Source organism: Labrus bergylta, chromosome 2 (assembly GCF_963930695.1).
Source record: "Labrus bergylta chromosome 2, fLabBer1.1, whole genome shotgun sequence".
NCBI classification, from domain to species: Eukaryota; Metazoa; Chordata; class Actinopteri; order Labriformes; family Labridae; genus Labrus; species Labrus bergylta.
The window spans coordinates 4795867-4818249 of record NC_089196.1 but is presented as its reverse complement, the minus strand read 5'-3'; the positions used below and the strand labels follow the sequence as shown (position 1 = coordinate 4818249).

The 22383-nt window shown below is 40.6% G+C and overlaps 1 protein-coding gene across 3 annotated transcripts; it reads right to left on the bottom strand.

The window, feature by feature from the left end:
• Nucleotides 1-255: 255 nt before the first annotated feature.
• araf (A-Raf proto-oncogene, serine/threonine kinase) lies at nucleotides 256-22164 on the bottom strand. Of its 3 annotated transcripts, none has more exons than XM_020647325.2 (16): nucleotides 22090-22164; nucleotides 18037-18251; nucleotides 15840-15943; nucleotides 12707-12809; nucleotides 12465-12619; nucleotides 11183-11281; nucleotides 10937-11081; nucleotides 10615-10642; nucleotides 10381-10511; nucleotides 10071-10273; nucleotides 9684-9860; nucleotides 8666-8712; nucleotides 8093-8211; nucleotides 6818-6949; nucleotides 5967-6101; nucleotides 256-5328 (listed from the first exon to the last, which is right to left on the bottom strand). In XM_020647325.2, the coding sequence occupies exons 2-16, from the start codon at nucleotides 18145-18147 to the stop codon at nucleotides 5188-5190; spliced, it is 1830 nt and encodes a 609-aa protein (XP_020502981.1). In that variant the 5' UTR covers nucleotides 18148-18251; nucleotides 22090-22164; the 3' UTR covers nucleotides 256-5187. The 3 variants fall into 3 exon arrangements, with proteins under 3 accessions (XP_020502981.1, XP_020502991.1, XP_029135961.1); XM_020647335.3 differs by lacking the exon at nucleotides 22090-22164 and adding an exon at nucleotides 20959-21579; XM_029280128.2 differs by lacking the exon at nucleotides 11183-11281.
• Nucleotides 22165-22383: the final 219 nt, after the last annotated feature.

Genomic DNA, 22383 nt, shown 5'->3' with positions numbered 1-22383 from the left:
CACTTCCTCTTTTCATCATTTTCAACCATCAGTTCCGTTCCTCTTAAAGCAGAGTGTCACTCATGTTTCTCTGAATTGTTTTATCTAAGAGGTGGGACGCAGTGTTTTTCATTTTTAGAGACCTGTCTGACTGTTATGAACTGTTTGAAGAAGTGATTCAGATAAAGACGACCTGTGACGACACAAAGTGTGAAACACGTTTTCTTTGCGGTCTGCTCGACAGAAATCAGGCTGTGAAGAAAACCACCAGGCCAGTTACACATATGAATTCATTTATTTAAAGAATAAATCCTGCATCAATATTTTAAGACAAAAAAAAAACAACAAACTAAAAAAATACTAAGATTTCCTTTACACTTTAAAATAATTTTGTTCTTTTCGAAACCATCACACAAAAAATAGAAACAAGTACAATTTTTTTTTGTAATTTAAAAAAATGTAACTGTACACAGCAGAATATACCATTTATTGCAAACTGAACACCCCCTGACACCTCAGAAACTATACACACAAGTATTGCAATTCACCTAGAGATATGAAAGACAAAAAAAAAAAAACTACTCTGATACAGATCTCTTCTTCTTCTATGGACCCAGCAGTCTGCTTTCCCCTTGTGCTGCAGACAGCACTGCGGGGCTTTCAGTAACTGTGGCACTTTGTCTCCTCCTCTGGTAAGATTCTAGAGAAACACAGTCCTCTTTGGGGGACACAACGCTAACACATAACCGAAATGATTCAATGTTCCTCTCTGAGTGGGGGAAATAAAAAGAGTCCTCCACTGTAGTGAGTGGGCGACGTACTTATTACACTGAGTTTACAAAAAGCTGGTGCAACTTCAGAATAAAGCACTCCTGATTTATTTTATTTTTTTTGCATTATGGAAATTCAAAAAAATAGACATTCTGTCCTTTGCTATTGCTGAGAAAGTTATAAAAAGCAGCTCATTTAGAAAACATTTCGGAAACAATCACAGGACACGCTTACTTTTTAAAAAGCACACCATCGAAGAAGAAGTAGATTACTTTACAGTATTCTGACGTGTTGCTATTAATAAATGCTATCGTAGTGAAACCCAGTGAACAAAAAATGTTGCCTGATAACAAGTTGGAGCTCGGGATGTTTCACAGGAAGAGTCCTAACAAATGCCCCCGACAGGAGACGGTATCAGACGGAGAGTCATTCAGAGGAGTGGACAGTACCGCGCCTAGAACAAACATTCCTGTTAGAGAGAGAGAGCCGTGACGACGTCCTCTCAGTAAACATTAAATCCACCTCCAAAAAGAATCCGCAGTCGCAGACCAGAATATATCCGCAATGAACGTCAATAAATAAAAAAGTGACAGGAATACATCCCCCACCCGACCCCCCGACCCCCCGTTTGTCACCGACACCCGCCTGACCACAGTCAAACCACGTCACTGGAATGAGTAAGAACAAGTTAGGGTACCCAGCCCCTAGTTTCACAACATAAATTATCAAGATTTCTAGCATCAAGATCTGCAGTTAATCACGATGCAGACGTTAAGATCTGTTATGCCTTTACGCTCCATTGCATCACAGACGAGATACAGAGAAGCAAGGCTGGTAATCAGACCACCAACCACATCTTGAAGCAGCCCCTTCACAGCTGCTGATAGTCCACTAACTCAAAGTGAGACACTGAAAAAAACCACATGAATAAATACAGATCCCCCCCCCCCCTCCCCGACTGCAGTGTGTTCTGTATTTGACAAGTGCATTACACAAAACAGTTCCCTCAAAGTTTCATTTTCAATCCAGGAAAAGAAGTCCTCACACACACACGAGAGTGGGTTTTGAAATGTTGAAAAAAGGTGAACGTCTCTGCTGAGAAACCCTGAACGAGTCGAGCTATTTGAATATTCTTTTCCCCTCTCAGTAACTCTTTACACTCAGCAGTCCGGCCAGAAGAAAAGCCTTTGTGTGTGTGTGTGTGTGTGTGTGTGTGTGTGTGTGTGTGTGTGTGTGTGTGTGTGTGTGTGTGTGTGTGTGTGTGTGTGTGTGTGTGTGTGTGTGTGTGTGTGTGTGTGTCTACAGTCTAATCTCTGAACAGGACTGGTACTGGTTTCCAGTGGGAACGCAGAATGAAGCAGTTAAATGTTCGATATCAGCGTTTCTGCGGTGCGGCTTCACGGTCTGCGAGCCCAGTTTGCTGCTAATCTAATCCCTGGATTTCCTCTGATGTCCCAGAAGTGTGGATGATCTTTACTGTTCCAGAAGATGATTTACAACATCAAGGTGAGTAGTAGGCATGTTTAGACTGCTCGGCTTTGTCACGTTAGTTTGGGCTGGAGACCACCACTAGTCCTATTTCTGGTCTTCTCTTTTCTTAGTCTTAGGGGGAGGTGCACCACAATCATCTTATTATCTCGCACCGTGTGAACTCCTTTGTCTCAGCGTCCCAGCTGTCCGCCAGGCTTCTCCATGCTGCGCTATGAGAACACAGCATGTGGCTGCTGCTCACGCTGGGAGTTAGTTTGATCAGCGACGGCCGATTGTGTTTGTTCTTTTTGGCGGGGGTCTGCCTTTTCTTTCTTATTGATTTTTTTTTTTTTTTAATGGTTAAAACAGCTCAGGGTTAAACTTAATTCTGTGTGGCGTCCTTGTACGTTTCCGTCTCCAGCTTCTGAGCCTTGGTTTAATTATTTTCTTGTTTAGGAGGCCGTAACAGAAGTACGTCTTTCAATACGCATGTCCTTCTCATGGCGCGGTAACGACTGATTTAGTTTCAGGAGGATCTTCAATGTGTGACACTTTTACCCAGCCTGTAGGTACGATACACTAAAAGTACGACTGAATCTGAAAACTCATGATGGGATATTGGAAGCAGAGTGAAGACTAACACTGTCATTTTACGCACTAGCTGCTGGACTTTTTGCGCCTAGAGTTGCATAACCCAACAGCAAAGTGAGACTAGTGACATCAGAGTTATTCCACTAAATATTGATTTCTGAACTCTTCTGTCAGTTTTGTCGTTTAAAAAGGAGCAGGAACTTGTTGTTTGCAGTCGTCCTGGTCTGATACTGAATGCGTGTAGTTTGAGTGTGCATGTTTGCATGTGACTGTGTCGCAGCGTTTGAATTCACTTTTAAGACTCGAGTGCGAGTGACCTGAAGCTGTGTGCTCCTGTGTGTATGAAGCAGCAGTCACTTTGACATTAAGACTTCTATTCACTAAATTCTGTTCATTTCTCTCGAGGATACATATTATTAGAGAAAACAATGCAGGTCAAATCTTCACACCTGCAGTCTGATGATGTCCTCGTTAAAACTGTGACGAGAAACAGATGACTGAAAATAAATCTGTCCTTCAATGAGCTGCACATGTTGATGTGTTTGAGCTGACATGATGTCAGAATCTTTTGATAACGACAAAAAAATGGAGATCGTTTTCATTTCTCTCAAAAACTATTGTTCCTAATTGTTTGTGTCCGTTTTAGTAAGCCTAGTTGACAACAGTTGTAACACATTGGGGTCTTTGACGGGTTAATAAAAAGGGAGACTATTTGAAATGTTCTCTTTTATCAGACAGAACACTGCCTCAGCCAATCTTGCAGGTGAAGATGCCTGATATGGGGATCCTGGGTTTGAATTATTAGAGACGTCGCTGCAGTCAGCCCGTCTACTGCACGCTCCTGGAAATCTGCAACATCTGGAGCATTTGTTGTGTGTATTTTGTAGAGGGATGTGAAATCATTAGAAGGTTACATGTAACGAGTGGAGGGACTACATGCAAAGCCGAATTGCTTACCATGGATTTCAACAATTTAGATTTATTCTCTCTCGTGAACAGAAAAAGTCTTGTTGTATTAATTTAAACTTATAAAACAGGGAAGTAAGTGTTGGTTTAATATTTGTGTTCAGTATAGGGACTTAAAGAAGGGACCTTAACCTCAGCTCTCTCTTCAAACAGGTTTTTTATGTGTACCAACATTTTGTTATTTTGAAAAGTATGATGTGATGTTTGAAGGGGTTTGTCTCAGAACCTGCAAAGATTTGAAATCATCATGAAATCCAGAACAAACTGCATATTTATAATCCGAGCTGAGTCCCAGTGGAACAAGTTAAAAAACATAACATGCGTTTCATTTTAACGTTTTATCCTCTTCAGAGGGGTCCTGACTCTCTGTTGATGTGGTACTTTACTTTGAAGAGTTTGACCAGCTGAGTCAGATCTGTTGTTGTCTTGTTCCTAATTCATACAGTTTAAAACTCAGCAGAGAAAGAAGAAAATTAAAACAGCTTCTCTCAAAGTGTTTACAATGTCTGTAGGTGTAAAGCGTATTCATATTTTCGGTCGCAATACTAGTAGACATCAATAAGGTCCTGCATGATTAGGCTAACACTGAGTCAACCATTTTTGTAGTTCTTCAAGTAGCAGATAGGAGTCCACACCCATCACATAGAACCTGCGCGGCTCACAACAGAACTCTGTTCTGATTCAATGCACAAGTAACATCAGGCGTAATTGTTAACCTCTGCTTTAAGAGTTATGCATAGTTGACCAAACTATGCAGGGCTTCAATTTTCTCATGTTGCTACGGTCAGATCGGTTGCATGTGAAATATTTTCCACCTCAAACTTGGCACTAAGGTTGGTTTCCAATCACGATCTTTAAATCTCGGGTTCCATTCAAATGGCAACAGACATGACAAGTGAGCGTTTGACATACGATGATTGTGGTCGTGAACTGATTCAAATCTTTGGCTACGATTAAAGTGCCCCATAAGATGTATAAGAAGGACTGTTTTACTAATGATCATGGTTCAACACCATTTTGCGGCGTCAGCGCAATCCGAATAATCTAATATATTAAAAAACGTTAGTAAAGCGACCCGAGCAGTTTGATGAGTTTTCTCTAGTGGACTGGCAACAAGCATTCTGTCTCACTTTGAGATTCACAAGACAGTTATATCACCTAATAAGCAGACCTTTGTCACTTGTTTGACGGGAAAGACGACACACTTTAAGACTCAACATGTGGTTATAATATTTCTGCAGTTACTGTGTTTTACATTGAGTGCTGCAGCTCCGGGGCTTTGCAGTGGTGGAAGGTGAGTTTGGGGGTTCGTGGTCTGTCAGGACAGTCAGCCTGTGGCCTCTCTGAGGCACTGGAATGCTGAAGTTGCGGACAGGTTGATGGCCTTCTCTGCCCAGTGCTGTGGTGAGCCTAGAGGGGCATTAGCCTGGTGGTGTGGAACAGGAGGGGGTTCAGATCCTCAGCATGGACGGCCCGATGGAGCGACGGCTCCGAGCGACTCCGCTCAATTTTTGGCAGCAGATCTTGCACCTGCTCGATGGCTACCAAGATCTGAAGAAGGAATACCAGATAGAGAGGAAAAACGTCAAAGTGAGAATTCATTATGGTGTTTGTAGAAAGATAGCAATCACTCTCAAGCCACCTGCTACATTTTAAATGTGACTGCTCTTTTCCAACAACTCCATATGTGCATGTGATGACAGTGCTAATGCTTTTTATGGACATTATCTGCATTTAGACAAAAGAACATGGCAGACATACATTTGTTTTGAGCATCTACACAACATTTAAGGCAGGATTGGTTATTTTCAAAACTAGCATGATTTTGAAAGTGGCATTCCCTCAGTGCTCCGTCTGCACCCCCTCCCCTCTGTGCTCCCTCTAAAGCCACGCCCCCTCTCTTACATGCACGTGCGCTGTTGCTCCAGAAGCGGACCTCAGCTCATATCTTACATTGTGTAGAAACTACGTCATCTCACGTCTCATTCTGTAAGTAAACACTAAACTTTGCAGACTTCAGGTACACTCACCGATATCCTCTCCTTCACAAAGGTTCTATAATACTGTAGTAGTAACACTTGACTCGTGACAGCGTGGTCATGGACTCACAGAGGTGAGACGATGCAGGGAATGTGTTCCCTGTTGAGCTTGAGCTAAATATGGAGATGCATTACTTTTAAAGCACTCACCTGTGGAAACAGCGGCCTCTCGTCCCGTTTGAACTTCAAGCAGTCGACGATGAGCCTTTTCATTGACTTGGGTGAGGTACTAGACAGCTTGCTGAGGTCTGGAGACAAGTAACCGCGTCCAACCATAAAGATTATCTGAGAACGAAAACAAGGAGACAGTTACTGAATCTGTCAGCGCTATAGATATTGAAAAAACAGTGTTGTGTTATTTAGACGGAAGAACACATGTAAGTGATCAGGGCTGAGTCGTGTGCAGTCTGTTCACAAAAAGTCAAGCTGCAGAAAACACTCTCTCTGCTGACCGCTTCATTTTAGCCTCACTTTTCCTAGTACGACTTCTTCCTTTAATAGTGATAAAGGGAGTTGTAAATCTGACGGACGCCCTCTCTTGGTATAAAATGGTATTACATGTGACTGTCAGTAAAATTACAAACAGATCGTCTTTTAATACATTTTTAAATCGGTTAAATTATTAACGGTGATTAATCGATTAACCATTAATCAATACCATCCCTAATGCCTTGGTATGTATGCAAATCTTTCCAAAACAAAAATGAAACGTTTTAATATCTACTATTATAACAAAATGTGGAAAACAAAAAGTCCTTCTATTAGTAGGTGTGCCCTAGATACAGCTTACAGTAGCTCTATTATATTAATAAAATATTCTGTATTATTGATAATACTTTTACTGCTGTGTGTGTATAACTACCTCCATGTTCAGAGTTGTATTGAATACCATCTACTGCTTTTTGTTGAGCGGAACATGAACATGTGGTTAAGTTGTATTTCCACATTATAAGTTGAAGTAATGTGTTAGTGTTACAGGAGAGCATGACCACGTGACTAACCTGGTCTCTGTTGTTGATATTGCAGTAAGGCAGGGTCCCTGACATCAGCTCAAACAGCACCACTCCGTAGCCGTATACATCAGACTGGAATGTATAGGGGTTTGTGTCCTGCATTCGGATCACCTCAGGTGCCTTAGGAAAATAAAAATGAATCAAAAAGACAATGAGTGTAATGACCTTCAAAAATTGCATTAAATTAGGGCGCACTCACATGAGGCAAAGTTGCCCTAAACCATGCTGAAGGATGATTGGATTCAATGTTTGTCAGTCAAGCGTTTACCTGATCGTAACATCTGACCCAGCTGAATACATTTTGACCCCTTCTCACTATTACGTTCAGTCATATTGTTTCTACTAGTGATGTTCCTGAGCAGCTAGTTTCCTTCCTTATTGTTTAAATGGAAATTTAAACTAAAAGTCTAAAAGTAAGTGTGCAGAGTGTGGCTAACTGTATGGCCTACATACAACTTTATCTCCATTTTATAGGTCAAAATATTCCCAAACTCCTACAAGATGCTAGAATAAAAATCTTATAACTGAAACATAGATTGAAAAAAAAGCTTTAGTCTGGATAATGATGATACAGTATTTAGCTTTCCTCATCATCCACTCAGTGGATTTCAATTAAACTGTGACCCTATCAATTCACAGTAAGGAGATGTAGAATATTTATCAAAATGATGTCAGCTAAGTATGGGTGGATGATGATCATCATTATCCTGGTAAAAGCTTTCTTTAGTTTCAGTTCAAAATGTTTGTCTCGTATTTCAGTCCTTGTTATAGTTCCAGAAAAGTCACTCACTCTAGTGATATATCTTAAGCCTGGTTCACACTTGCACAAAACTCCTAAAGTTTTCAGGGTGGGATACATGTGTGAACGGCAGAATTTTTAATTGTGACTTTTCCCGAATTTTCTCCTGCCAGCCCCCTGGTATATTTTCATCAGAAAGCGAGCTGATGTAAAAACACAGCAGGGTATTAAGTTTCCTGTTCTCCAGTATGTTCTTTTCTACTCTCTGTTGATATTGCTATTCTGTTGAACTACAAGTCACATTGATATAAAGGAAAATATTCTCATAATAGCGTTATATAGTGGACTCTGTTGCTTCATCTGCCACTTCCATGTTGTTCTTTTTATGTCATGTGTTGCCTCACGAGACGCATACATGAACAACCACATCAGGAGGATTTCAGGGGCAGTCCTCCTGAAATTCTCTAGAATTTTTTCAGGATTTAAAAGCTATTCATTAAAGTATTTGGTATAAAGAGACTTACCATCCACAGAATGGATCCACTGGGTTGTTCAACCTGTTGAGAGCCGCTCCATCGAGACTTCACTGTGGCCAAGCCAAAGTCACCGATCTTGACAGTCCAGCCCTCGTGGAGAAAAATATCTAGCAGCAGAGCTCAGGATGTATAAACAGAGGACCGGGGTACAAATTCATCACACAAGAAGCTATGAGGATTGAGGGGTGAAGGGAGCAACATGAACACTGAAATGTGATTTCATAAAAAAGATCAAGACTACCTACTCTTACTTCTTTAAGATCACTGTCCTGCTACAATGTCCCCGATTAAAGGAAACATGATACCTACCTTGAAGACATGTTCATTCAATTCAGATGTTCATTTTAAAGCCAAGGTATGTTAAAGCACATTGAAAAAACCAACGACAATATTTCAGTTCCAGTATTTTGACTATTTTCTTAACTGTATTAGTGGTTTAACATTTTCTATCTATAGATAATTATGTCCCAAATTCTCATAGTTTTCAGGTAAGTTCACAGCCATCGTAGCCTTCATACCTACACAGGTATACAAAGTTTTAACTGAGCAATACAAGGATACTGTTTGACTTCAGATCTCGGTGGATGATGTTCTTTGCATGAAGATAACTAAAAGAGAAGAAAAGAGAAAATCAAAAGATTAATAATAAGCCGCAGTATCAGTCATTTCGCTTTCTCAGAGGAGCTTTTTTGCAAGAGGTTTAACTGCGCTGTTTGGTATTATCTTATGAAGACCAGTTCAACAACTTGTTTAACAACCCTAACACTCTGGACCACAGACACACCTGAAGCACCAGGTCTGGATTTCATGCAGTCATGTTAAAATCCTTTTCAGTATAAACATGAAACCCTGTCAGAGTGTAAGATAGTCGACCACTGTATTGTAATAATGGATAGAGATGGCTGCTGTCTGTTGCTGAAGATTGACTACTGGATGCATGTGTCATCACCAACAGAAATAAGACGTTGAGGTTTATTTGAATGGTGACACATTCACACCCTGATGGTAGACGCTGCTATGTAAAGTGTCCATCAGAAGTAACTCATCCATTCATAGACATTAGTTTAGGCACGGCGGAGTTTCCCCCCCATGCGCACGCACGCACGCACGCACGCGCACGCACGCACGCGCACACACGCACGCGCACACACACACTGTCACCAGCCGAGGCCTGGGTGTGTGTGGTTGTGTCTCACGGACACACGCAATAATAAAAAGTCCGTAAGAAGCATCAGAAAATAAAGTAGTCGGCTGAGTTGACTTCGGACTTTTCTGGGTATGTCTCTCTCTACCGTTACTCAGGAGATGAGCTGTGACCATGCTGCATTCAGGTGTGCTCAGACAATGAGAGATGCATTCAGGTGCGCTCAGAAAATGGAGTAGCGTGAACCCAGTATCGTGAGTTGAGTGAATCGTTATACATCCCTATAGATTATGGAACATAAATGTGTCGTTTCCAAAGGATAATTTAAAACTCTCTAAAAGGTTGTGTCCTGTGGTGATTAATGCTGTTTTTGTGAGCCACAAAGTCTCTTTTAAGAAGTGAAAGATGAAATTAAATCAAGGCCCTGAAACTCACTCCATGCCCTGTGCCGTCTGTCTGGCCACATCGATGCGACGCATAGTGTCAAACTTGGTTTCTGTGACATGCAGATGGCGATACAGGCTGCTGCCTTCACACCACTGCGTGATGATGGCGAAGTTGGGCTTAGTCATGTAGCCCATGAACAGCAGGATGTTGACGTGGCGGGTCTTCCTGCAGAGAACATGAATGGAAACAGGATAAGATATTCCATTTGCCCATTCACAAACAACACATCCATGTACCATGAAGTAGCATCCATAGAGTTTATATTATTTTAAGACATTTTTCCATGATAGATAAAATGCTCCAGTACATGTTTCCTTGTTTTTATGAAACAGAAAAGACTCTTAAGTATGTTAAAAAAGGGACCATGACTCTCACCTTAAGACCTGCATTTCATTTTTGAAAGCCTGTAACTGCTCGGGTGTCGGCTCAGTGACTTTAAGGATCTTAATCGCTACGTCTCCGTGCCACTTGCCCTTAAAGACTGTTCCAAAAGATCCAGCTCCTATTCTCTTCTGAATGTTGACTTCTCGCGAGTGAACCTCCCAGTAGTAACTCGAGTCTCTGTAGCCCCCTCGGTGCTGGAATAAATGTTTACATCGAGGATTTAATTTAACTCACAATATGAGTATTTAAGAAAGGATTTTTCTCTCTCTATTCGTCAGTCTAAGGATCAACGACCTCATACCACTTTTTTTTTATCGTCCGATGAGGAGGACTTGCGCTCCTTGTGCTCTGAGGGAGACTTGGGAGGTCTCCTACCAGGAGAGCCCAGATGAGACGGTGGGCTGGTGGAGGGCTTCGGCGAGGGCTCAGGACCTGCAAAACCGCGAGACAGGACAAGGTTGTACATAAGAAAAACATATCATACAAATGATGAAACAGAGAAAAAGATTGTTTATTAAAACTTTAAAAAACATACCTATTGTGTTGTTCATTTTTAGTGCTTCCTGAAAAGTAGAGGAAAGACAACATTTAAGTGTTTATTTCATGTCATACACAGGTTAGTAAAGGTGTTGAATCAATGGATTTTCATGAGTGAGACCAACATTTTCATAAACTGCACAGATGTGAAGACAGCCTCTCTATGAAAGAAAGGACGCAGATATAGCATAACCCAAGTTTATTAAGATGACATGTCTGATGCACTGCATGAACGGTGTAAATAACTGTATATGATATACAAGTTAAATCCTGACAACAAACAGGCCCAATCAAAACATGGTCCATGAGGCAACACTGACCTCTATGATGCTGACGCCAGCAGGGCCCACTGTGCTAACCATATGAACATTAGGTGTGGAGGTGGAGCGATGCCTTTGTAGAGACTGGCCGTCTCCAGCCGGCAAGGGGAAGTGGAAAGCCGAGGTCGGGGACAGGAGGTCCATCCTAGGAGAGTACAAGAATTGGTGAAGATTGTATTCCACCATCACTAAAAAAGTATCCTACTCTATGTGTTTGGATATGACTTTCTTAGTACATGTGCTTACCCAGAAGGCTCGGGGGTTAAGGCTAGGTTGCTCTGCGAAGGGGAGTTATCTGGCAATAGAATCTGTGGGTACTCATATGTGCAGGTAGTGGAATCACACCTGGACAAACATGAGGGGGAAGGGGAGGGGACAATTAAAATGTACCAACAAGTTCTGTAACACGTCATTATTGTTTATCATCTACATCTGAAAATCTTCCCTAATGGATAATGTAAGCATGTTTGTCCCACTGATTTCACTGCAGAGCCTGCATCACCAAAAACAGTGGAAAAAGTGTTTCTCTTTCTACACTCAGTGTTTAGTTTTTCCTACCTAAATATTCCAGCTTAAAGAGTGATTTTGAAAACAGAAACAACAACAAAAACAAACAAAAATTAAATAGTGGACAGGCTGTGGCGGTAAGTCAAATGGGCTTTCGAGCTGGTAAGTGGACGCATTGTGTGTGTGCACGTGCAGCCGCCTCTTCTCCTTCAGCATTTGTTTGCTTGATACTCTCAGGCTCAAATGACTACAGCTGAAAATAATTATAATTCTGAATGTAATTGTTGGTGTTTGAGTCTTTTTGTGGCTTGTCTATGATTCAAGAAAAACCGAGACTCCATCCTGAAATATCCTATATCGAAGAAATTTGTCATTTGATTTAATTTGTTTTAATAAATGTTTATATATGGTGGCACTATTTAATTAGATTTGTCAGTATCACACACTGGCGGATGATTTGGGAATTTGTTACTGTCAGGTAAAAGTGATTGGAAAATCTGCAAAAAGTCTAGTTTTGGTTGTAGTTGTGCCAGGAGTCGAGTTAAAAATAGTTTAAGTCTTTAAGTATCTTGGTAAATGGATGATCCCAAACAAAGCCTTCTGTTTAAAATATATTATATATTTAGAACAAGAAACTTCACAGACATGTTTTGGGCAGCACTGAGACTTATTTAAACTGGTTGAAAAGGAGGAGAATATGTGACCTTTAAAGTAACACAGTGGTTTGAGGACTTTTGCAGGCTGGGCTTTAAGTTAAGGCAAAGAGGAGGTTGGTTAACAACGTTTTAAGTTAATTAAGATGGCCTGTCCACAAAGTTCAGAAACATCTTCATAAAAGCTGACGAGACAGAATCTGGCATGTTGTGTTTGATGCAGGATGTAAGGCAGTGTTCTTCGAGGTGAAATATTGTGCATTAAAGGAATCTCTCAATGTACAAAACTAATGCTGAATCTGGCCGGCATGGAATGACAGCAAATAAATGTGATGCCCTGCAAAGTGCTGCCATCTTCCTCTACTCACCGTTTGCTCACTGTATCCATGTCCACACACACAGTAGGGACCTTGCTACTGCAGTGCTGGTGAAATTTATATCCACATGTCTGACATCTGAAGCCGTTAAAAAGAAACTTGTGGCAGAAATCACAGTAAGCCAGCTTGAAGAAGGTTTTCCGTACCTGTACAGATAAAGAGGTAAAAATAAACATTTCAGATGTAGAAATGAGCATGTTGACATCCAGGCTGTGTGTTTGACAGTTACTTACAAAGTTGTGCATGGTAAGTGGAATATCATCTAAGACCTCAACTAAAAGCTCCTCTCCGACCAGAGGAGTGATGTCTGTGTCCCAATCTGTCAGTCTCTTACGGCTGGTGAGGACGAGAGAGGAGAAAAGCATTTTTGAGAAAAGATATTCTACACATTATCATTCAAAAAACAGTTAATTCCAAAACTTTAGACTGTTATTACTTTGTTCAAGTGATTCCCCAATAAGAATAATGTGTAACTTAAGATTTCTTGAGATAGTCATAAAGAAATGTTCTTATTGGACGATATAGGCAAATATTGCATGATTTACTCATAATTTTTTGAAAATGAGAGGAAAAAACAATTTCTTGTTTATTCTATCTCCGGGCAGAAAAGTGCTGGCTGTGCGCTGCATGTCCCTCCTGTCTCCAACAGTCTGTTGACAACGGCCGCTGTATGACTGACACAGCTCCGTTACCTTTTACTGCATGTTTTTATATTTCAGATCATTTCTTTCATGATCAGACATGGAGCAAAGACGATGTGGGTACAAGACACGATCAGTAGACGGCAAAAATACAGGAAAAATCAAACATTAGGAAAAGAGCGCCGGTGCGGTCAACAGTGCCTTTCTGGAAAGTTGAAACATTTTCAACTTGAGCGCTTGGAGGAGCCACACAAAAAAGGCAAATCACTTGTATGAAAAGACGCTGCGCTTTTTCTCCAGACAGCCTCTTTCTGCTGAGAACGCTCTCTCATCATTGAAAACAATTGAAAAAAAGACACTGGCGCTAAGAAAAAAAAGACTTGGTGGACATGAGCCCTTTTCTTTTCACTTCTTGTTTACACATCTACAAAGCGTCTGTTTCAGCAATATTTCAGTTCTGCAGAATGTCTACGGCTGCAGACTGTAAACAACGAGCTTTGTTTTGTTCAGATGTTGTTTTAGAACACAACTGGGGTGAATAGTTATGTTTTGTGCATTTGCAAGAATGGTACAAAAAAACACAATTCAGAATGTGATTAATTTCTGTAACACTGTAATACAGACAGTACGTCAGGCAGCACAGCATGCATATACACACTGCTCAAAACAATTAAAGGAACACTGAATCGTCACAGTAGGTCTGGGGAATTAATCGAGTTTCAATTTCATTTACAATTTTGGCTTCCCACGATCATAAAATTAAGGTAATCGAGATTAAACGATAACTGTGCCACATACAGTGCTGCACTTGATTTGTTTTAGGTTTTATCTTGTGTATTAAAGTAAAGTGTTTGCATGCATGTGATCCAGATGTTTTAAAATCAACGAGTAATCGTGTTTGATAATTGTGATGCCAATAACAATCAAAAATAATCTTGATTGTTATTTTTACCATAATTGAGCAGCCCTATTTCACATTACAACACCGAGTCAGATAAACTTAAGAGATATAAATGTCTCCGTGTGTGAAGCACAAGTGATTGTGAATAAATTTCACCTGCTTTGGTGCAAAACAAACCTGACAACAGGGGCAATGGAGAGGCGAAGGCAAGACAACCACCAGAAAGCGAAAGGTTTTTTACGTGGTGGCCACAGACAATTTCTCTTTCCTCATCCCTCCTGAGTGACATCGTGGGTAAATATCTTTACAATTACCGGTATAGTCATTTATAAAATAATAATAATAAAATAATTTTAAAAAATGCAGTTTTAGACGTGTTTGGTGTAGCTTCAGCTTCTTTCTCCTGCTCCTCTGCTGTCTGCATGACAGAGCACCGTTGGGGCATGTTAATACAGCAACATGTGCACACAGACACAGGAACCCCAGCCACCATACGCTCCCGTTTACTTTTAGTGCAACCGAACACTTTCCATGATTGGTACAGACCAAGTCTTCATGATTGGGATTGCACTTGATTGACATTACACAAGGAGAGCTGGACAGGGTCAAAGAAGGGCTTCGACCCAGGAACAGTAGCTGCTTCTTTGTGCAAAGAGCAACTGGAGGAGCCTTGCCAGAGCCATACAAAATGACCTCCAGCCGGCTACTGGTGTGCATGTTTCTGACCTAACTGTCAGAAACATGCACACCAGAATTGGCAGGTCATCCCGTTCTTATCACAGATGAGAGCAAGTTCAATCTGGGTACATGTGACAGGTGTGAAAGAGTCTGGAGACGCCATGGAGAATGTTATGCAACCTTATCCAGCGTGACCAGTCTGGCAATGGGTCAGTGATGGTCTGGGGAAGCATATCCTTGAAGAGTTGCACAGACCTCCATGCAATGGCCCTGGGTTCTTCATGGTGCAGACCAATGCCCGGCCTAATGTGGCCAAAGTGTGTAGCCAGGGGGTTTTCACGGAATGCGTTCAAGACAGTCAGGAAGAATCAATCAGACTACTGTAAATGGCTGCAAATGAGAGGGCATTTCAATAATTCCAAAAGAACGAGATGTTGCACACCTGTGCCATTGGTTAACCTCCCAGGTGCCAAAGGTTGCCGAACCCTGATGAAGGCACGTCCTGGATGACAAAGGCATTGATGCCATTGACTGGCCCTCAATCCAATTATGCACCTATGGGATGTTATGAATCAGTGCATCCAAGTACCAAGTACCGCCACAGACTGTCAAGGCGCTCACTGGTGACTGATCCAAGTCTGGGAGGACATACCCCAGGACACCATCCGCCGAATCATCAGGGGCATGCCAAAACGTTGTAGGGAGCGCACACTGGCACGTAGGGGAGGTACACATGACTGGGTCTCATTATGAGTTGCTGTGATAAAATCCAGCCTGTTTTCAATTTTTTACTAATTAGTGTGACTTTGAATCCAGCCCTCAATGGGTTGATGATTTTGATTTCCATTGACTGTTGTTACATCATTTTGTTCTCAACAAATTAAACAATGCACATCAGTAATTTTTATTTTCGACTTCAATAACTTGTTCATAAAGATCTGATGTGTGATTTTCATGTTCCATTTAATAATTTTGAGCAGTGTATGTATTCACAAACTCAACATACAATATACAGTGCTGACATGACAGGTACTTACTGCCACATCTTCATCTTTCATGCAGACAATACGTCATACAAAGCATGATATCTACACTGTAGGGGATGTCATTCAGTCATCTTAAAACAATAATATTAATAAATCTTACCCTTCAAGAAGGCGAAATACAGCGCAGCACTCCTGGCTTAGGCCTCTCACTTTGAGGGCTTTATCTAAGCTCTCGTGCACAGTTTGTCCCTGGCGAACATTCACCTGAAAATACAAAACTTTATTTAAACAAGTGTGACATTGAAATGACAATCATTGGCCCGGTACATTCATGTAACACAGAGGCATACTGTAAGTCCTGATAAGTAAAAGTGACCGCTGACATTGAGCTTTGTTGACCCAACTGATTATCTGTGTTGTGACAGAACCTAAGTCCAGAGTACTAAACATTGTTTTTAAAATACTGCCACATTAATAACCACGACATCGCTCAGACCACATGAGGGATATCAGTCAACTACAGCCGATTAACAAACTAGATAGCTCACAAATATTAAGCGCTCATAACGCTGGATATTGTTTCCAGGTCTTGTTCATTATGAAATGATACCTCATTAGAGAATATATTATTTCTAAATTCAGAAGAGCAGTAACAGTTGTGTTTGTTTAAAACAGCAGAGCCACTATAAAAAAACAAGTCTAAAATGTGAATATAGCAAATGACGTAAGTGACACAAGCAGACATCTGCCAGTGTTAGTCACTTGTCCTGGCTTCTGTTCTCGTCCCTCTGTCAGCTGGGAGAGTTAGGGGGAGCTGGTTTAAAAAAATAGAAAAAGGAGCACACTAAAACAATAACAACGCTTCAGGTGCACGACCACAAAAAGTCAAAAAATGAAAACATACTGGATGCCCTTTAAAGTTTTTAATCTGAGTTGAGCAGCAGCGTTCAGACCAGCAACAGATGCTTTTCAGCAAAGAGCCTTCATCAGCGTTGTTGACAGAAAGTTTAAATGGCCCTTATATACAGGAAGTACAATGTATTTTTTTTACATGTCTGATGAAGGCTCCTTGCTAAAAGCATCGGTTGCTGGTCTATACCTTGCTGCTCTACCCAGATTAAAAGACATTAAAGGACACAAGTGTGCTGACTTTACTACTTGCTAGTGCAACCTGCAATGAACAAAAACGGAGTGAGACCAGTAGCTGCGGACGAGCTAAATGTACTCTCTTTGTCAGGCAATGCTACATCAGCTTCTGTGAGGTCACCGTCCAGGACTATACGCTGAGGAATATGTCAATACATAATAACTGAGTCATGTTATGTTAGTGGCAAGTTACTCAATGAAACATTAATTTGAATACAAGCGTCTTGGTTACATCGTTGTGGCATCTGAATAAAAAGCTTTGAAATGCAGACATATTTTAGAGGAACCAGAGAAGAAAAACGTTGATATTAAACAGAATAAAATAGTGTGAGAAAGTGGAGAAACTTGCAAAAAAAAGTTACTATCTGCAGTAAAAATGTAGAAAGTGAATGATGTTAAAATCTGACTTAATCATTCTTTGAGGTGAGAAAACAGCTGAGATAAAAAAGTAAATGCCTCTCTCACATGATCATCATCAGACTTCATGTGAATGTAAAATGTTAACTATAAACCTGCTACAGTGTGATCCATCATCCACCAAATTTTACTTGAAATAATTTGGGTTAATTTTTCCAAATAAATGAAAAAATTGGTGCACAAAAAAACACCAGAATAGAAGAATTACAGTGTTTGCTGCTCATACTTAGCAGGGAGAGGAACCCAAGACCCCCCAGGTTTAATTTAACTCAGCATATTTGCTCAAACGGATGCAATGAACGAATTAGTTTTGATGTTGTATTGATTTAATTTGAATAGGGACCTTTCGTTTGTATGATAAACTAGGTTTTCATGTGAGCTTTGTCCTTTCTTCAATCATTATCCTTCCTAATGTTGCTTGGAAAAGTGTCGAGCCAGTATGTGTGGTGCATCTGCACATGCACGAGGTAGGAAAGCTAACACCTCCGCCTTGTTCTGCGCCAGGAAAAACCCTGAATATGCACACAGGCCTTTGATGTCTGATGAGACCAACAAGCCAAACAAACCAAAAACAGTGTCGGGCACCATCTGTGAAACCTGACACCAACTGTTGGAGAGCTTACTCATTGATATACTGTGAAAGATGTCAAATTCTGTGTGAGAAACTTCACTTACTGCTCACAGTGCTGCATGGAAGATGTAATACTCAGCTATCACACATACACTTTGTTACAGCATACTCATCCCTGATAAAGAGCTGCTGTGAGGTCGATTAAAAAAGCCAAACATCTTACCACTGTCCTCTGCTTGTTTGGGAGGTAGACTCGGATAGTGCCCCCACCTCGGGGTAGATCCTCCGGACTAGTCTCTCCCGAGGAGGAGTAGGAGGAGGAGGTGGAGGACATGATGAGCGGCAGGATGAGCAAGGCGACGCAGCAATCAGACACCACAACCTCGGGAGTGCTTCATGCACAGTGAGATCCAAAAGAGTAATTCCTTTACTTAGAACCTGCAACAGCATAGACATCCTTCAGTGTGGAGACAAAATACCACGAAATAAAGTGGAACCGACTGTTGAGGTAGAGTCCTCTGTAATCTGTCCTAGATGTTACAATACCACTGCTCTAATTCCCTTCCTGAGAAATGAACTGTAAAAAGCTAACTCTATATAAAGCCAGAAGATATGATCAGACAAAGGGGAATGAAACTTCTTTTTAAAATGTTTTAATTATTTACTTCAAAGCAGATGTGCATCAATATAAACACATATACAAATATTCATGTTATACATAGGGCTGTGCACTTAATTGTGATCTTATCCATGTTTATTGCGAAGGGTCGAAGTCTAACTTTATCGCAATAAATCAAATAAAAAAAACTGTACAGTAGTCAAGCAGTGCTTTCTGACTCTGCATGTTAGATTGCACCTATTGGATGGAGGCGTGACTATAATGTTCATGCTTCCAGACCATTTGGATGCAGTCACATGAAGCTACAGCTAGCTTTTGCTAACCTTAGATCATTTTAGTGCCAGTTTGGTGAAGAGAAATAAAACGTTTTTTTTGGATTTATTTTGGATTCAGGAGAGGCATTTTGCAAACACAGGTATTGTATAAAACAGCAGGTAGCCAAAGAATCTGAGTTCGTTATATGCACTCTCTGATAACAGGACATCAAACTGGGTCGAGGTTGGCCTCAAGTAGCTGCAAGTGGAAGTTAAGGTGACCAAGTTTGTAGGGAAGGGTTGAAGTTAACCCAGCACTGTACCCTTAAGATTAGAGTCTGACCGATTGATTGGCCAGCTGATAATACCGGCCAATAAGCTTTATCCAATACCATCATATTGGCTAATTGTATCGCAGATATGTGCTGATATTACTCAACGTATTCACCAGTCAAATAGCATTTCATTTGAGTTGTATTGTATTACACTAGCAGTTCTCTTTCACCCGCAGAGGGCACTATATGGATTAAAACAAGCATTATCACTCTCCAGAGTGTCAAGCCGTGATTCACGTACGGGTCAACATCTTGTTCTCGCTAACAAAATCTTTTCCACAAGGGTTTGATCTGCATTTGAGGGATCAACACAATACATGTGAATATCTATTCCTTTCTCTACAGATTTAACTTAGATTTAAGAAAGTCAACGGCCGATATATTGGTATCAGATTTTTTTCAGATATTATTATTGGCCCTAAAAATCCCATATCAGTCGAGCCCTATTCAAGATTATTTTATAAACCAGAACTATACTGTGTTTTTAGAAGGGGAAATATTTACAGGTTTTATTAAACCAATGCAAATTTACAAAAATGATCCACTGGCCAAAAATACTTTAGCAATGCGAGAAAAAAAAAAGATTTGCATTCAGCAGAACACAGTTTAAAAGTCATCCATATCAGTGAAGAAACAAAGTAGGGTTTTCATTCACAACTTCCCCAACTACCAAAGTGTATTGTGCATGCCAAACGCATCGATCTAATCAAGTTGATCTTCATAAAACAAGGCCATAAATAAAGTATCGCTCTGCATACAACAATAATTTGCAATGCCACATAACAGGTGGAAGAGTAGAGGATAGGGCTGGGAAATTAATCAAACATTAATCGAAACAGACATTCACAATCTCTAACCGACATAATATTGCCCATGTTGATTATTTCAATTATTTCCAGGGCAGAGTCACGTGACGACACGTCCAATCCACGACATGGAAGCAATGTCCGTCGTAAGGACACATTTTGTCTTTGATTTCAGTTCCAAATATTGAATAAATAACCGCAAAATAGTTAATCAGTTCTGAACTCTTTCATTAGAAAACATATGCCAGCTTTAATAGTTGAACATATTTACAGTAGAGAACATGTCAGTGGACTATGAGGACAGAAAACAAAAACAAAATAATCATTAATTAATCATAATCGAGGTAAAATGTTCAATTAATTGTGATATTGATTTAAGGGTCACATCGACCAGCCCTAGTAGAGGGCACCGATTGATGGCAGTTCAGAGTGATTAGGACTAGTCAGAGTATAAGGAAAAAAATCAACATAATGAGAACTGTATGGAGGAAGTCATGAAGTCATTAAAAACACATTCAACCATCTGGTTTCTTCAACTTCCACCCAGGAGCAAAACTGTGCCTTTACACTTGAAAGAAATTAGGATCAGGCAATTATCCTGATAATTATCAATGTCAAATTATATGAAAAATGTTATCATGATGACATCTTTATTCATATCGCCCAGCCTTCACCATTTGACACTACCTGACCACTACAGCAATAATTTGTAATGCCACATAAAAACAGATCTGATGAGGGGCATGATTAATGGCAACTTACCGAGTGCTTAAGACTATGGAGTATAGGGAGATATAAACATGAAGGTGTGGAGGGGGTAATGGGGTTGTGTAGCTCCAGACTCAACACTGCACTTTTTTTCTATGAAGAGAAGCTACAAAAACAAAATGCTGACAGCTGAGCACAGACAGCAACAAGAATCAACATCCTGCAGGATAGCAAATACAGACTCTTAACACTGCTCACACAGCTAACAAAGTTAAACCCCTGAGTTGAATCACGCCTGGCTTTAGATTGTCAGGTAGCAGATCTTAACGTCACATCTGTGAAATTTAACGTCACAGATTAACCATATGACGACGTGTGCAGCTAGCATTACACCAGTAAATATTTAAATGTCACTTCACATACCTGGATGACCTCTGAGGTGAAGTTAAACCCAAACGAAGACGGTTAAAAGTTTCGCACTTACGTGATACTAACGGTAGCTGACGTTAGCCGCTTAGCTTAGCATGGGATTTGACATTTCTAGTTTTGGGAGGCCGTGTTTCTCTCAGGTTCCGAAAGTTTACGACTTAAACTGGACTTTGCTTTTACATGTAGACGCGGGAGGATTAAAGTTGAAACAATTTGCAGAACATATTCCTGACGATACATAGTTTTAAAAGCTTGTGTTAAATCCTCCCAACTCGACTTGAAGCGGCGCTAGCTAGCTGACCTGCTGAGTGGAGATTATGTAGCTAACTCGGCGCCTAGCTTACTTCACTCTAACATACGCCTGTGGGTGTAGTGTTGAAAATCGCTACCCATCGAAATGTGCTACCATGCGACTCTGCAGTACAGGGAACATTACTTGATGGGGGATTTTCGTCTTTAGAGAAAGGCATCCTGTCAAACCTTTAATAAAAGGATTTATCACAAAGTATCCTTAAAGTGTAAACGCAGTGAGTAATGGTGTTTTAAGTAATGAACTGTGTACTTATGTGTTCTTCAAGATGCGCTTCCCCTCGAAACTTATAATAATAATAAATTAGACTTACATGGGTATTTATCTGAACAATCAAATGAGCTTAAAATATAACAAAACGAAACAAATTCATATAAACAATGCGACACGATATAAGAGAAGGAGAATGATTAATAATTTGTTATTAATTGTAGGTGGGACACATTTAAATAATACAGAAACCAAACGTGCTGCTTGTACCCTGCATATGGATGTGTGATGAGTACAGCACTTAAAGTCATTTTGTTCTAATTCTGCTGTCGTTTTGCGCTCTGGTGGAATGTTTCGACCAGGTAGCACATTTCGACATAACACCGGCTAACGTTAGCCAACTTGGTGTTGGGGGGGGGGGGGGGGGGGTGTTACCACCGCGTCAGCTTGTTGGCTACTTCTGGTGTCTCCGAACATACACCTCATACACTTGATTTATTCATTTAGAAGCGTAACACAACACGGTACAGTTGTTGCGATAACAGCAACACGTCCTTCCATCAAAATGTTTTTATCATAATTTAAATACAAGTTTAAACTCTTACCTGTAGCAGCCATCTTGAATCCTCTCTCAATCTGAAGTCGGATCTGTCAAGAAGTTGAGGGGGAAAGCGGAAGACCTCTCGGAACTGCTTCGTCTTGATTGGTCGATTCCTCCAGCTGCGCTCTCATTGGACAACACAGCGTATACGTCACGGGTGGGAGTAGGGACTCGTGTTTTTTTTTTTTGTCATGTAAATACGCTCCAGTGTTCATGTCGCAGCACGGATGTTCCCCTACTTATTTCAACACCCATAGATACATCATTAATACATCTAAGATACATGAAGAAGTATGAT